At 33.6% G+C, this 17,372-nt stretch overlaps 2 protein-coding genes across 3 annotated transcripts; both read right to left on the bottom strand.

The window, feature by feature from the left end:
* Window positions 1–72: 72 nt before the first annotated feature.
* On the bottom strand, window positions 73–1,093 carry LOC104879989 (blue copper protein 1a-like). The gene is made up of 2 exons (XM_010654965.3): window positions 825–1,093; window positions 73–583 (listed from the first exon to the last, which is right to left on the bottom strand). The coding sequence occupies exons 1-2, from the start codon at window positions 985–987 to the stop codon at window positions 246–248; spliced, it is 501 nt and encodes a 166-aa protein (XP_010653267.1). The 5' UTR covers window positions 988–1,093; the 3' UTR covers window positions 73–245.
* An 11,110-nt stretch (window positions 1,094–12,203) lies between these two features.
* On the bottom strand, window positions 12,204–13,115 carry LOC104879973 (inactive protein RESTRICTED TEV MOVEMENT 2). Of its 2 annotated transcripts, XM_019221561.2 has the most exons (3): window positions 12,880–13,115; window positions 12,709–12,755; window positions 12,204–12,551 (listed from the first exon to the last, which is right to left on the bottom strand). In XM_019221561.2, exons 1-3 carry the CDS (start codon window positions 12,927–12,929, stop codon window positions 12,298–12,300), a joined length of 351 nt encoding a protein of 116 aa, XP_019077106.1. In that variant the 5' UTR covers window positions 12,930–13,115; the 3' UTR covers window positions 12,204–12,297. The 2 variants fall into 2 exon arrangements, with proteins under 2 accessions (XP_019077106.1, XP_010653204.1); XM_010654902.3 differs by having other exon boundaries at window positions 12,204–12,755; window positions 12,880–13,099.
* Window positions 13,116–17,372: the final 4,257 nt, after the last annotated feature.

Genomic DNA, 17,372 nt, shown 5'->3' with positions numbered 1-17,372 from the left:
ACAATATTCAATTGAGGATAAGAAGAGCTGATCAGCAAAATATTGTAAGACAATCACAAGCTTTGTCTCATTGATAAAATAATTGAGGAAACACAATCATAAAGTACTTGGATTGGTTTTCAATCCATATATAATGGCAAAACACAAACAAATAGTCTGGAAAAAACTAATATTGGGCACAACGCAATTCTTATTCTTTCTGGAAGCAAACTGAAAATGATGAAATGCACTCAGGTTAAGACTGATCAAACTGCAAGGAGTGCGACTGCAACCATGGCTGCCATTGGAACTAGATCACCCGACACTGAGAACCCATGAGCAGAACTGGGTGAAGGTGCGGGGGCGCCTGGTGTGGGGGTTGGTTCAGGAGACAGGGAGCCATGTACAGTGATGACCAGCTTCTGTCCGTATTTGGCGCAGTGGTCGCTTACACCACAAATGTACCACTTATTTCCAGGGGCGGCGAGTGTTATCGTATCATTTCCAGTGGTAAGAGCCTCATTCGCTGGTGGTAAAGTGCAGTCCTTGAAGGCAGTCCCGTTCACTTTGAAGACATTGTGGTTTCCCTGAGTGTACTTGAAGACTGCATGCATGTACAAAAATCATTAGGCATGTTATTTTGAAAAATGGTTTTAAAAACAATGTTTGACTACTGTTTTTGAAAACTGTTATATGATGTTTCAGTGAGTAAAAATCCGGTTTCAAGAACAGTTAACAAACAAGACCAAGCATCTGGTAACAATATTTTTGCCTTCAATCAGCAGCTTAAATGGAAACAAGAAAAGGGAAGAAAAACTCAATGCTTTAAGCTCTTGATTCATTACCTAGTGTGTCTCCAACAAGAAACGTTTTGCCGTTGGCCCAAGCTTGATAGTCGAAGCCCTTGGTCCAGCCTTGGTCATCTCCAACAGTGAACTCAGCTGCCATGGCCACAGTGGGAAGAACAACTGCAACGATTGCAAGGACCATAAACTGTCTAGAGGCCATCAGAGCTGAACAAAATTTCTTATCTCAGCTCCAATAATGAATGCTATCTTTGTATTTGTGATGCCCATCTAGGAATATAGAGGGTCTATTTATAGTGAATTTTGGATCAAAATTTCTTCGAAAGCCTCGAAAGAGATAGGAAACAGGTAGGCATGCAGGCCACAAATGCGTTGTAATTAGAGAAAACTTTGGTTAGTACGCAGGTATGGCATGGCTAGAGTTATAAAAACATATTTGTTTTGGTGGTTTCCTTTAATCCAGAGGCATGCACATACACAAATAGTGAGTTGTATTTCCTTGGAACAATGTCTAGGTTCCCTGGTATAAGTTAAACAATGACAAATGTTTAGCTTTAAAAATAGATATATGAAAGTGGAACTTCTTTGAAAATATGAATCTTGCCGGCTTGGACATTAGGCCGTGTACACTTGTAGAAACTGCAATTTCAAAGTGCCATTGGTCTTGATAAAAATTCATGGGCAGGTCCATACTTTCTTTGAGAAAAACAAATCTAATTTTATTTTCTAAATGCCATGTAATAATATGTATATAAATATTTGTGATAACAATATAAATGAAAGCTTGGAGGGACAACATGGCCGACTCAACATAAAATGGGTCCTGACTAGGGATGGCAAAAGGAGGTTCTCAGACGGGTCACTCTCATCCTGTCTCTACCCATTATTTAAATCTAGTTCTAAAATCGTTATTAACCTGTTTATCTTTATTTTAAATCTGTTCTATTATGGGCACAATAAGATGGATGTTCGAAAAAAAATCCATGGTATTGTCATCCTTGACTTTAACACAAATTCTAAATGAGGGTTTTTCTTATTATATAATTATTATTATTTATTTATCTACATAATATAGGATTTTTGAAAGAAAAATAATTAACTAATTTTTTCTAATCAAGTTTTCTAAAATATCTTATTCAATAGATATTATAGTTAATACTGTTAGGACATGGAGCTTATTTATGTTTGTTGACAATTTTGTTCTTATTCATTTTGACTTAGAAAACTTTTTAGATAACGACTTACTTTTAGCTGAAAATTCACGGTTACTTTTGGTTTGATCGAAAAGTCATAGGTAAGTTTAAAAAAGTTTATTCAGTGGTAAGTAGGTGATTGAAGAATTAAAACACTCAAGTGTTGGAACTGCTCAAGCACTTATCTAATGCTCAAGTGCCAGAGGTGCTCAACCCATAGTTAATTGCGCTTGAGTGACTGTCTAGAATATGGAAAAATTTGTTTTTGAAAAATTCACAAGTATTTTTTTTTTTAGTAAATTCTAGATCCCTTTGGCTTGTAGGCCTATATAAACCATCTCTTAACCCTTTTTTTTAGGGGGTTGAGGGGACACTTTGAAATAATCAATCAACTTCCTTATCATTCCCAATCTCTTCAGAAATAATTCAAAGGATTGAATTTTGTGTTATTAGGAGGACCTGCATCCCTTTTGAGGTTGAAAGGAATCCATTAGAGCATTGGAGGTGTTGCGTCGTGGACATGAATCAAGGTATAGGTGTTGGAAAGAAAGCCTTTAGGGTATAGTGATTAGGTAAATTTATATACTTTGATCTAAAATAGTGATTGTAAATTAGAGGTCTTAAGCCATATGGTTTTTTATCTCTACAGTTAGAGTGAGAGTTTTCAACGTAAAATTTCTTGTGTTCTTTGCTTAATCTTTTTATTACTTTGGTCTTTGATTGTTTTGATTATCCTTATTATCTCATATGTTTAATTTGAGTATTTTTATTCAACTCTTATATTGTAATTTAAAAAAAAAAAAAAAAAAACATGCACCCCCAAGCGTTACCCTACTGGACAAAAGGTTTTTCAATTGGTATCAAATCATATTTTTCAAAATAAAAATCATATTTTTATCAATCTTACAAGTCTAGTATGGAACAACCTAGGTATGGAGCTCCTTTAAATAGTCCACTCTATTTCGATGGAAGTAACTATCCCCATTGGAAGGCCCAAATGGAATTTTTTCTAAATATGCAAAGAAAAATGGTTTGAAATGTAGTGGAATATGGATGGGGACCCCTATTGAAACTAGATATGATTGGGAAATCTATTGGTGAATTAAAACCCAAACAAGAATGAGATAAATTGATGATGACAAATTATTCATTATGGAAATCCATGATGGAGGATCTCCTCAATTGCAAATATTTATATGATCATATTAAGGGAGATAAAGCCAAGCCAAGTGAAATGTTGAATCTTGACTAGATAAATTGAAGAAGAAGACATTGGGTGCTATCCACCAATGGGTGGATATTAGTCTCTATAACCATGTTTCCAAAGAGACAAATCCCCAAACTCTTTGGAAGAATTAAGAGAGCATGTACAAGACAAAGAACGCACAAGCAAAAGTTTTCTTGATGCGGAAGTTGATGAACTTGAAGCTAAAGGAGGGATGATCAATTGTTGAACATTTGAATGATTTTGAAGGTATGATTACTCAATTATTTGTTGCAGGCCTTTCTCTTGATGATGAGACCCAAGCATGCTTGCTACTTGGTTCATTACTCGATGACTAAAATACTTTGGTAGTGTCTTTGGGAAATTTAGCCCTAAAAGGAAAAGTTACATTGAGTATGATTAGAAATTGCCTATTCAACGAGGAAAATCGAAGGAAGAATCTAGTGGGAAATGGCACACATCTTTGTCAAGGAAAACAAGGCTAAAAATAAGAGTAGATGACCTTCTAGGCAGAACAAATCAAGAGGTAGATCCAAGTCTAGACAGAAGGTAAAATGTTATCACTATGGTAAAATAAGCCACATGAAAAGAAATTGTAAATTCTTGAAATAGGGAATAGACAAGAATCAAAAGAAAATAGACAAAGGAAATACTACTGCTACCACTTCTACTAGTGACAACAAGGTGACCTTACTCTACAACCAAGAAAATTGTTGTCATATAGCAAATCAAGATATTAAGTGGATAGTGGACTCAGCGGCGTCATACCACTATGTCCAAAAAAGAGAATATTTCTCTACATACAAAGCGGGAGACTTTGGTGATAAGAAAATGGGAAACATAAGTGTTTCTTAGATCGTGGGGATTGACAACATTTGCATACAGACAAGTATGGGGTGCACATTAACATTGAAAGATGTGCAACACATTCCAAATCTACGTCTAAACCTGATTTCTATACATATGCTAGACAATGATGGATATAGCCACTCTATTGGCAATGACTATTAGAAACTCACCAAGGGATCCTTGGTGGCAGCACAAGGTAAATTATGTTACTCGTTATACAAAACACACATGAAGGTGTATGGAGATCAATTGAATACAGTTGAGGATGATGTTTCTCCAAATTTATGGCACAAACAATTGGCGCATGGGTTACAACTTTTGGCCAAACAGTTCCTCATTCCTATGACCAAAGATAAATTATTAAACCCCTATGACCATTGTCTATTTAGAAAACAGCATAGAGTTTCATTCCAAAAGAATGTCAACTGAAAATTAGAGAAGTTAGAATTAGTATATTATGATGTTTGTGGACCCATGGAGGTAGACTCGCTGGGTGGTAACAAGTACTTTGTTACTTTCATTGATGATGCTTCACAGAAGATGTGGGTGTACCTATTGTATACAAAAAAAAAAAGCATTCCAGTATTTTCAACAATTCCATGCCATAATGGAGAGAGAGATGGGAAATCCATTAAAACATCTCCAAACAAATAATGGTGGAGAATACATCTCCAAAGATTTTAAAGAATATTGCTCAAAGCATGGAATCAAGCACAAGAAGACGATTCCTGGTACGCCATAGCATAATGACATTGTCGAACGGATGAATCAAACTATTGCGAAAAAAGTCTGGTGCATGTTGAAAATGGCTAAACTACCTAAGCCGTTTTGGGGTGAAGCTCTCAACGCTACTATCTACCTAATGATTAGATCACCATCAATTCCTTTGGGTTTTGATATTCTTAAGAGAGTTTAAACAATAAAACATGTTTCCTCCTCTCACTTGAAGGTATTTGGATGCAAAACATTCATGCATGTGCCAAAGGAGTGAAAAACGAAGCTTGGTGATAAAGCCATTCCTTGCATCTTTGTCGAATATGGAAATGAGGTATTCGACTACAGGCTATGGGATCTTGAAAAATAAAAAACAATCAGAAGCAAAAACATTGTGTTCCACAAACACGAGACCATTGCCAATATGGAGAAAAATATGGGTGGTGCAAAACTCACATATGATGGTGTTGTAGATTTAACACCAAGACAGACTCCATAAAAAAGTGTCATAGATGGAGCAGAGACACCTAAATCAAAATATGGGACAGAAATTTAAGAACCAACTATTAGGAAGGAAGAAAATGTAGATGACAGTAACACAAGAGGTGTTGATCAGAAGGAGAAACCCTTTCTACCAAAAGAAGGACCTCAGTTGAGAAGGTGACTAGAAAACACCAACCATCTACAAGGTATCCCAATTATGAGTATATGTTAATTGCTTATGAAGGGAAGCCTAGGAGCTTCTAGAAAGTGTAGTCTCACAAAGACAAAGACTGATGGATAAAATTCGTGCAAGAAAAGATGAATTACTTGTGGAAAAATTATACATACGAGTTGATAGAATTGCCAAAGAGAATGAAAGCACTCAAGAATAAATGGGTGTTCAAACTAAAGAAAGACAACAAGAAACTATTAAAGTACAAGGCTTGATTAGTGGTGAAAGGATTCAATCAAAAGCAAGGTAGTAACTTTGATGAAATATTTTCACTTGTTATTCAAATATGTTCAATTCGAGTTATACTAGGATCAACAGCAAGTATAAACCTTGAATTGGAGCAACTCAATGTAAAGACCGTGTTTCTGCATGGTAATCTTGATGAAGAGATCTTTATAGAGCAACCAAAAGGCTTCAAGGTTAAAAATAATGAGGGCATGGTCTACAAGTTAAAGAAGACCTTGAATAGACTAAAATAGGCACCACAACAATGGTATAAGAAATTTGACTCTTTCATGATGAGTTAAGAGTACAGCAAAACAATTCCATATCCATGTGTATATATATGAAGATTCCCTAATGGTAAATTCATCATTCTCTTATTATATGTTGATGATATGTTAATTGTGGGACAAGATGTAGACATGATCCAAAAAATGAAAAAGGAATTGTCAATTTTGATATATCTCATGCAGTTGGAGTCATAAGCGGATTTCTAGCAAATCTCGATAAGACACATTGGGAACCAATGAAATGGGTCTTCAGATACCTCAGAGGAACCTCAAAGTTATTGAGAAAATAAAGACTATGCTTAAATAAGAAAAACACCCAAGAAGGGAGTGAATTGGGTTTTCAAAATTTTTTTCAACACAACAAATTTAAGCACAATATAATAAAAAATAAAGAGATAGAGTTAGAGAATTCAAACTTGGATTTTATAGTGGTTCGACACTTCCTTGCCTACATCCACTCTCCTCAATACCCTAACCGAGTGAGAGTTCCACTAACTTGAAGCTTCAACCAAGCTTCCAATCTTCTTACACTTGGATTCCGGCTCCAATGGGCTCTTACACAATCTCTTCAAGATTCAAAGATCTTGAAGGCTTTAACACTCAATTTTTACAAGAATGAATCCTTTAACTTAGTTCAATGATAGCTCAAATACAAAATAAAGCTAGGATGACTCACAAGGGTACACTAAAAGATATGCAAGTGAGGATTTAATGCACTAAGAAGAAAATGAGGGCTTTTAAGGCAAAAACAAGTAGGTAGACAATTGATTGCAACTGTTTTCTTTGTTATAAATGAAGTGGAACTCTCAATTTATAGGTTTCTACGCTCGGAAGCCAAGAACAGCAAAAAGCAGCCTCAACCAGTCGAGCTGGGGGTCAACCAGTTCACTAGCCATTTGAGTATTTAATGCTTTAGCAGGTTACCGTTGCCTCGACTGGACCTCAACCGGAGGTCGACCGGGAAGGAGGGAACCTCAACCAGGAAGGGAAGGCTACTGGAAGAGAGAAAGTTTTTTTTACACTCCTCGACTGGACAAGGGCAACCGGTCGATCGGTTCCACAACCGGTTGAGCCGATTGGCCAAAGCCTCGACCGGTTCAGCCTTTTGACCCCGAAAACCTATTTTTTCACTTCTTTTATTTTCTAACACTTAGGCAAGGTCTTTAAGTAAATTAATATGCTAATTTTGAAACGTTTTTCTGGTACATTTGATAAAACTCTGGTTTTAATGAAATTGCAACTTTAAAGAACAAACCGAGTTTTCCAAATATGCATAAAAAGATATGTAAACCCTAAGTGCACTCATGCATTCATCTTACATTTGTTTCCTATGATTAAAAGTCTTCTGAAAGTCTCGATCTTGTATCCATTTGGTCATTTGATGAATTTTCGAATTTATACCTGAGATTCTTTACCATTCAAACCAATTAGTCACTTAACCATGGTTTGTTATCATCAAAACCTTATTAGGAGAACCCTTGGGCTAACAGGTATGTTTAAGCTTTGGGGGATCAAAACCATTTTGTAGGACCTCAGGCGCTACCAACTCTCCTAAAAGCAATTGCTTGTAGGAAAGGCGCATACCCTAACCTTATAGTGCATTCACCCAAGCACCCATGGCGAACACAAGGGGAGTTGATGGACGCGGCCACCCTCCGATTTGCCAACAATCTCCCCCCCAACCACACCCCTGGGGTTTGAACCCGTGACCTCGGCTCTGATACCACTTGTAAGACCTCAGGCGCTACCAACTCTCCTAAAAGCAATTGCTTGTAGGAAAGGCGCATACCCTAACCTTATAGTGCATTCACCCAAGCGCCCACGGCGAACACAAGGAGAGTTGATGGACGCGACCAACCCTCCGATCTGCCAACACATTTCTTGAAGAGAACATAGATTTTGATATAGCTAGAGACCTAGATAATGGAAAATCTAATTCTAGGTACTTATTTACATTTACAAGGGGAACTATATCATGGCAATCAAAATTATAGAAGTGTGTTCCGTTATTTACTATGGAAGCAAAGTACATAGCAACCACTAAAGCTAGGAAAGAGATGTTCTAGATGAAACGGTTTCTTTAAGAATTAGGTTTGAAATAGAAAGACTACATAGTATATTGCGATAGTCAAAGTGTTATAGACTTAAGCAAAAACACTATGTACCTTGCAAAGACTAAGCATATAGATGCGATATATCACTGGATCAGAAAGACTATTTAAGAGCAATTATTCCAAGCAAGAAAGATCCACACAGATAAGAACACTAATAACATGATGATAAAGGTCATTACAAAAGAAAAACTTGAATAATGTGTCAAGAATGCCAGCATAGGCTCCTACTAGGAGTCAAGATGACTCTGATCTTTAGCTGATGCATGGGTTTGGAATGGGATATTTGATGGGGTCCAACCCCATTAATGCACACATGTGGAGCAATATTTTTCAACAAAATTTGCCCACCTTTATTGGACACATGAGTTGAAGTTTTTTCTTTAATTCACACACTGAATAAATAGGCGAAATACGCCTATAAATAGAAGCATTTAGGGAGTAACAAGGTGAGAAATTAGCTCATCTCAGAGCAACACCACCATAGAAAGTTGTGAGAAATAGACAAGAAGAGTTGTGGGTATCACACTAGGGAGAGTGAGAGAAAAAAATTAAAGTGCTTCACAAAGAGAGTACCGAGTGATAAAATTGTGAGGATTTTGATCATATCCTAGGGTATGAGAAACTCAAGTAGGGGCAACACTTGAGTAATATTGTTGTACCAATTTTATCACACAATGGATTTATTTTCCCACAAAGGTTTCCCTCACATTGAGAGTTTTACCACGTAAAATTTGGTGTCTTTATTTTCTTGTTATTTAATTTTTTATGGATTGATATAGCCATCCAATTGCTTATTTATAATTGTTGTGGATTGGCATGGCCATCCAAATATTGTATAAATATTACTTGTCAAAATATTTAACAGGTCTTGTTGAGAAGTTACTATCCATCACTATCCTGAGACACAATTTACATATCAGTAATTCCATTCGCACCCTAACAAAGTAAAGTCCCTGTATGGGTATTGTTTATAGGACTTGACAACACTCTATGAAGACAACTTGATCTCCCGCCATATGTTTTGTTTCTCTCGAATCCACAGTTCAATCAAAAGATGAATGAAAAACCACTATATATGACTAAAAACATAAACATAATAAAAATCTAAATTTAGAAAAAACTTCTTTGACTTAGTGTAAACACTAGCAAAGTGTTCTTCCTTGCCATTGTTGAAACAAGCCTTACTATCTTTTCCTCTTCTTTTTTTCACTGTAATCGACTCACTTGTACTTTGTGTCCTTAGAGTCCATTTAATAGTGATTCTAGAAAGTGTTTCTAACCTTTCTAACATTTGAAAATTTTATCTTTCAAGTATTAGAAAGATTAGAAACGTTTTTTAAAATCACTGTGAAATCCACTCTTAGTCTTATTAGATTTTGATCCTTAATTTTTCCCCTTTTAGTAACTTTCTTGAAGTTATTATACATACAGCCAAGTCCCTTTCTTGCGTGAGCTTCCTTTGTTGCATAGGTCGAGATATTTTTTAATAGCTTCGAGTGCTCAACTTAAAGTTCAAGATGATGCGACAAGTCATCGAGCATTTTAATGTTCTCCTTATGTCTCATATTTGTTGCTTAAACCTATTATATATAGTGAGATCATTTTTAATTCTTACAATTTGCGGATCATTGTTAGCATCATTTTAAGATGCTTTTTCGTAGTACGATTGGAGTGTATCTTATCCTCGCTTAGGTTCAACATTGATTAGATTAGGGTTTATAAAACCTCATAGAAGGTATTAGATTCTGAGAAGACAAATGTCATAAATGTCATCATCCAATATTTTTTGTCTTGTTTATGTCAGCTATTGTATTTTTTTAGGCCTATTTTTCTTCGCATATCTTATTAATTTTCACTACACAAATCTAAGGACTAATTAGATTTTCCAATGGTCTCAAGATTGAAAGAGGAAATGAATTCTCAATCATTTCGTGTCATATAAATCTATTACTCGTTTTAACTAAATTTTGTGCAAAAAAAGTATCATAAAAAAAATTCCATATAATCCCACATCTACTTATAATTTTTTTTGTCTAAATAATAATAATAATAATAATAATAATAATAATAATAATAATTCTTAAATAATTGCATAAAAATATATGTAAAATTAATAATATAATTCCATTATTCCAGAATACTTGTTAATAATCTCCAAAAAAAAAATATTAGAATTTATGTTGCATACTTCTTGAAATTTAAAAATAGGTTAACTAATAAAATAAAACCCAAAAGAAAAAAATGGCACAAAAGCAAAGTGGCCCTTTTTTGGACGTGGTCATGGGCTCAAACACCCCTAATGGGTTGGACCATAAATGAGGCCCAACAGGGCTGCTCTGGGCTGTTGTTCTACATTCCTCGGCAGCCATCATTCTTTTCCATAGAAAAATAAGCATCTTTCTTAATTTTAATTTATCCGAAAATTAAAAATTAAAAACCTTAATTTTTGTCAAAAATTATAAATAACATGTTTTTAGAAAGCTTATGACAAAAATAATTTATACAATTTTTTATATATTCATTTTTTGTAGAGGAAAAAAATTGGAATTAATTGGTTAAAAGGGATGAAATGATCCCTCAATTTGTGAATCTAGTCCTTCCCCTGTGTTTTACCTGAAAAATAATTTATTTTTAACATAAATGACCTTTGTCATTTCAAGTATTAATATGTAGAGTTTAAAAGATAATGTTATTTTTATAAGAAAATAATAAGGGCATTTTTGCCCAAGTGAGGCCAAAATATGAATTAAATTTCAAATTTTGGGTTTTCAATGACCCTTTTAATCAAATAATTCAAAAAAAAAAATACTAGTTTGCATCAAGTGACTATATAAGAATATGAGAAAAGAGCCATGCTCCAAAACCCTTCCCCAACAACCATACAACACCATAAGAATAACTAAATCAATTAAAAAGTATAGGTTCAATATGCCTAATTCGAAGTTTGTATGAAATCAAGAACCTTGAGAATATCCTCACAATGTGTCTACAATGTTTCATGGTTGAGAGAGCTAAGAGCTAGCACCATGTATTCTCAATTCAAAAGGATTCATAGAAAGTAAGGGAGAGGATATTAATACTTTGATCAAGGATTAGTTTTAGTCACCTTCCCAAAGGTTTGTTTAAATACACCCAACGATCATTAATTTGAAATTTTATCAAATACTTTTTTTATTTTAAATTAATAAAGAAGTAAGTGAAAATAACAAATGGAAAAGGTAGAGGAATATTTGATGAAATTTTAAACTCATAGTAATTAAGTATATTCAGTCTGAAACTTAAAGGAAATGAGCGAAATTTACCCTTTAATCCAAGGGTGGAGTGAAATTTTCCCTTCAATTAATGATTGGTGTGAGAAGAGAAACCTTCTATTATGAAGGCAAGAGGATAGGGTCTATTGATAGCAAGGGTAAAAATATCGGTTTAAATGAATATATCAATAATGTGATTTTACTAATGTATGGAAAAATTAATATTAGTGGATATTTTGATATAAAATTTTTAAAATCCTGAACTTCAATCAATCGAGAATTCTATGCCATGTGTCATATCAAGCCTAGTCAATACTTAAAATGTCTATGATATTTCACGACATTTCAATCCTTGAATATTGATAGTAGGATTAGACTTCAAGTTTTATCCTTATCCGACAACACTCTCATCTATAAAAAAGAGGGGAATGGACTTTTACCCGGTTTGAACCACTTGATAACAAGCTCGATCACTTATTCTCAAGATAAAAAGAAAAAGAAAAAAGTTTAACATCAATAAGCTTTAGCCTTAAAATATTTTAATTGTTGTATCCAAACAGCCTACAAATCATAATTTAGGCATTGAAAAACTACCCAAAATTACCCTAATATATATATGAAGTGTAAATTGCCCTCGAATGTCAAATATCTAACCACTGTTGATTTCAAATTTTATTAGTTATATCCTATTTATAAAAATTATTTTTTATAAAGATTTTTGTTAAGTTTATTTAATAATTGTCTATAAATTAAATTTTACATATGATATATAAGAGTATTAATTAATGAAATTTGAAATAAAGGCATTAATGAAATTAAGCCTATTCATAAATATAATAGTGTGCGGATAAGGGAAAAAAAATGCAGAGGTGACCCATAAATATATTGATTTCAATACGTTAGACCACAATCAGATACAGATTCAAATCAGGATTGAGTTTACTTTTCAGTCCAGTTGATGAAGTACTGATAATTGTATGCTGCATAAGCTCCAAAAGCCACCACTAGTGCAACCACCAGGAAGCCCATTTTCAACCTGGAAACAGTACTGCTTTCCACGCCATTTCTACCCTCAGCATTTCTTGATTCATCTACTTTTGCTTTTTCATCACCCTCCCCCTTTTCTTCTTTGAGTTTTGCCTTTCCTTGTTCTTGAGATTCTCCGACTGGTGGTGCAGCTTGATCTTGCGCCGCTGTGGAGTTTATGTTTTTGGGCATTATGATATGAAGATTACCACGCAAAAACTTAGCTTGAATACCATTCATATTACAGTTCTTTGGAACGCGAATTTCCCTATGGAAACGGCTCCAGGTATTTCCATCAGCTTGGGATTCTCCAGAAAACCTTACCAGTCCTTGATTGCTCACCAGTACCTTCAGGTGATCCTTCTTGAATCCTACCAGGATACAAACAAATAAGAAAAAAGAAACATTAACAGAAGCTTTTCTAATCTTCTTTGAAGGAAAACTAACCACTCATCCAATCCAAAAAAAAAAAAAAAATGCAGGGTTGGTGGGTACCTGGAGGGAGTTGAACCAAAAGAGTGTCCTTGTCTTCCTTCCTTTCCCATTCGCAGAAGGGTTCGAATTCTCTGTAGGAACGCAATGGCGCGCCAGCAGCTTGATCAGCTTTGGCATCCATTAATAGAGTTTTCTCTCTTGCTCTTCTTTAGTCTTTTCAGAAAGATGGTTGTTATGCCAAGCTGTAGGTTGAATGAAAATGCTAATACAGATCTGAGCCCTTTTATGCATAAAGATCATGAAACGTGAAAGTTGCAGGAGGCTATGAGAGGAATATTGTTTAGGAGTTTTCTTTTCTTTTGGGTTTCCTCTAAATTGAAAGAGAATCTTCTTTTTTGTGTCTTAGAGTTCTGAGTTGCTTTCTCCACATCTCTAGGTTATCTTCCTTCATGCCAAACACTAAATTCCTATTCAATATATTCCTAGCTTTAGGGTCTTAATATATGATTCCCCCTTCCCCCTATCACCCAGCTTTGAGGTCTCTCAGTTTTAATTTTTTAAAAGCCAGTTACACTTTTCACCATTGCCTGACTATAAGAAAGAGAAAAATAAATGATGTGATGTGGATGTGGTAAGAAAAATTAATTATGGTTAATTCTTGATGCTAGAAGTAGTCCAAAATTTGTTTAAATATTCATCATCACACAAAAGTTATACGAATTCGTGTCGATAATATTTTTCTATATGTAATATTATAGAGATCATATTAACCAAATTTATCAATTCCACATGTTAATAAAAATGAATCATATTGGATGTATCGTTAGGTTGGGTCGAGTCAAATTTGGTGACAAGTCGTACGTTACTACTAGCAATGACTTCCTATTTTATTACTTAATCATTTGGATGTCCCATTCCCTTGTTGTTCGTGAGGTAGTGTTTAATTTTTTTAACTTGACATTGAATCTAACTTGTTTTTAGATTTTAAATGTTTGTTTTTAACTTTTCTTTTACTTAATTATTATTTTTTTAAAAAAATTATAGAATAGAAAAAATCAAAATATTTAATTTTTTATTGAATAGTAAAAACAATTTTTAATTGAAACAAAAAAAACACAATTTCAACGTGAACTTTATCTATTTCATATTTAATATTTAATAGAAATAAAATAATAAAAATAAACAACTTGATACTTAATATTATTAAGTTGTATTTAAAGTTAATTAAATTTTATTTAGATTTCAATACAAAAGACAAACATAACCTTACTCTTCAAATGACACCCAATTTCTTCAACTTTAAATCAACCCAAAAGCAACTTTTGTCTCGAATGTATTCGAGATCATCAAGGTAACTAAACCACTAGTACTCCTTGCCTACAACCCTTGTCATCTTGGATATAGACCCAATTTTTCAATTTTTTAATTCTTTGGAATTTGCTTTTCTCATTCTTGGTGATATCAAATGCCAATGTGTTGGGATATCTTGCTTGTCTCTCCACAAAATTGGATATCTCCTTAAAAGATTTTATGAAACTCACTAACCTCCTATCTAAAAGTAGAAGTTATACAACATATACTCTAAGTTTAACAGAGTTTTACAAATTATTAACATATTATTTTCATATAATAAATTAATTGTAATATGCAAGGAAACTAGTTAAATGGGTTGTTTTAATATCAAGAACACCAACAATAATGAAGAGTTTTCTAGGAGGTTTATAAGGAATTAGAACATTTCATTCTCTTTTTCAAGATTAGAATAGAAGTGAGTAATAGAGTAAATGTTAGCCCAAGAGTTCCCTTAAGTATATCTTGAAGATAACAAAATATGGTTAGTGAATTAATATGTTTAAATCAAGTAAAGCTTTAGGTTTTATTAAGAATATCAAAAGGAAGCTCAAGGTCGCTTAAAAAGGATCCAAAGAACATAAGGACTTGGATGCCTAAAGATTCATTAAGTTTAGGATAAATTTGTAAGATGAATCCTATGAGTGCACTTAAGATTAAAGTGTTTTTCATGTATTCATTCATACTTGATTTTCAAAAAAATGAGCATAAACATTTATAAACTTAATGAACATGAGTTAGTCTTTGAAACCTTCAGCTAAAATCTTTCAAAATTAACTTACATGGGTTTCTAATTTAGTTGCCTAAGCATTGGGAAGCTTTAGATTTAAAAGGGGACCCAACCAATCAAGCCCCTCCTAGAACCAATTCAACTTATTGGGAATTGGTTCATCCAATTGGGTGTTCCTAATTGAGGTCTAATCAAGGTTCCAAAGGTTTTTCTTTTTCTTCCAAAACCTTAGTGTTGCTAGACAAGGCTTAACCTTCCCTGATCAAGCAGTGGTTGAGGTCTAGTTAAGGGTTAGTTGAAGCTTAGACAGGACCAATGGTCACCTACAAGGCATTAAATGTTCAATGGCTACTCAATCGATTGAACCAAAGCTCAATCGATTGAGGCTAACTTTTGGTAAATTGGGTGTCTGAGGTTGGTTTCCCTTAAATTAAGATCTCTCATACATTTATTGATAAGAAAACATCTATTTATTGACAAGAAAACATCTACATTAACTTGCCTACCTAATCTTTTCTCTCTTTCAAAACTGTCAAACTCAAGTGCATTTATTTCCTCGCTATAAATCTTTTAGTGCATCCACATTTGTTTTCATCCTAGCTTTTATTGTGTTGAGTCATCATTAAGTTGGGTTAAGAGTTGTTAAACATTTCTTATTTATGAAAGGTTGAGTCTTTAGAGCTTTAAGTTAGCATTGAGCTTAAAGAGCTTTATAAAGCTTGTTGGAGCCATTGAATCAAATTGTTCAAGTTTGAAGGTTTGGCTTGAAGTCTTGGTTAGTGGAACCCTCACTTAGAAAAGAGACTGAGGAGAGGGGATGTAGGCGGATTTGTCAAACTACAATAAAATGAGTTTTACGTCTTTTTTTTTTTCTTTATTAAATTACTTCAATTGTTGTTTATTTTAAGTTAATTTTGAAAAAAATAAAATTAATCACCTAATTCAACCCCTCAACCCTCCCTCTTAGTATTTTCATTGGTTTCATTTCATAATTGGTATTAGAGTTAGACTTTTTTTTTTTTTTTTTAGATTTAACCATCTAAAAGGATATGTTAATCCATCAAACACATCCCATATGAAAGAGTCTTCAACTACTCGACCTCTTTTCTTTACGAGAACCAATTATGCTTATTGGAAAAGAATAATGACATGGTTTTTAAAATTAACCAATTTTGATCTTTAGGATGTCATTGAAAGAGACCCCCTATATTCCAGCTAAATTAGAGAATGAAGTAGATTTTCTGAAACCTAAGCAACAATGAGATGAGCTTGATAAAAAGAAAGTCCAATTGAATGTAAAAGTTGTTTAGTTCTTACATTATGCTACAAATAGAAATGAATGCAATCGTGTTTGTCAATGTGAATAGGCAACAAATATTTAGAGACTACTTGAAATAACTCAAGAGGGGACAAATCAAATAAAAGAGTCTAAAATTAATATTCTTGTTCATAACTATGAATTATTTTCTATGAATGATAATGAAACCATTGTTGAGATGTTTACAAGTTTCACCAATATTGTTAATGGTCTTCAAGTTTTGGTAAAGACCTACAAGGAATTCGAGAAAGTGATGAAGATATTAAGGCCTTTTCCTAAGAAGTGAGAAACCAAGGTCACTGAAATTCAAGAGGCAAAAGACATGACCAAGCAACCTTTGTAAGAGTTGATTAGGTCATTGATGACTCATGAAATCACCATGAAGAGCCATCAAGAAGTTGAGGATAAAAATAAGAGTATATTAGAAGAAAGTTCAAGAAATTCATGAAGGGTAACAAAAATAAAGTAAGGAAATTCACACCAATAAGGGACTCTCAAAAGAAGGAGACACCATCAAATAAAGACAAGGAAAAAAAAAAGATTTGATATGTTACAAGTGCAAGAAGCTATGGCATATCAAATATGATTTTCCTCTCTACAAGAGTAAAGCTAAGAAAGGAAAGAAAAAGGTAATGATGGCTACTTTGAGTGATAATGAAGATGACTTCACCAGAGAAGAAAATGAGAAGAAAAAAAAAAGTGACTAACATGTGCTTTATGGTTATTTATGTACTTGATGAAGTAAATTCAAATCTAAGCTATGATGATTTGTAAGATGCTTTTGAAGAACTTTATGAAGATCTTAAAACGCTTGGTTTGAAAAATGCCTCACTCAAAAAGAAAATTCAAAGTCTTGAAAAAGAACTTAAGGATTTGTAAGAAAAAAATTTAAATGTTAAAAATGTTAAGACTTCTCTAGAAAAAGAGAATGAGATTTCGAAAAAGAAAAATGAGTAGTTAACTTCCTCACTCTCAATTTTCTCTTGTGATCAAAATCTTTTGATATGATATTTACTAGCCAAAAATGAATGTTTGACAAAAAATGGCTAAGATACAAGTTTTCTAAGAATTAAAAGTATTTCAAAAATTATTTTGTCAAAGAATCTTCTAGTGCAAGCCCCTCTACCACTTGCAATTTGTGTGGAAGAAGAGGAT

The sequence above is a fragment of the Vitis vinifera genome, chromosome 8 (genome assembly GCF_030704535.1).
Source record: "Vitis vinifera cultivar Pinot Noir 40024 chromosome 8, ASM3070453v1".
In the NCBI taxonomy this organism is placed as follows: Eukaryota; Viridiplantae; Streptophyta; class Magnoliopsida; order Vitales; family Vitaceae; genus Vitis; species Vitis vinifera.
This window is presented reverse-complemented; position numbering and strand designations above follow the sequence as displayed.

Excerpts from the sequence above, each read along its gene's own strand:
- LOC104879973 (XM_010654902.3), bottom strand. The coding sequence starts at position 13,000 with ATGGATGCCAAAGCTGATCAAGCTGCTGGCGCGCCATTGCGTTCCTAC. Across the intron at positions 12,756-12,879 it reads TTTGGTTCAACTCCCTCCAG|GATTCAAGAAGGATCACCTG; the intron begins GTACCCACCAAC and ends GTATCCTGGTAG.
- LOC104879989 (XM_010654965.3), bottom strand. The coding sequence starts at position 987 with ATGGCCTCTAGACAGTTTATGGTCCTTGCAATCGTTGCAGTTGTTCTT. Across the intron at positions 584-824 it reads TCTTGTTGGAGACACACTAG|TCTTCAAGTACACTCAGGGA; the intron begins GTAATGAATCAA and ends ACATGCATGCAG.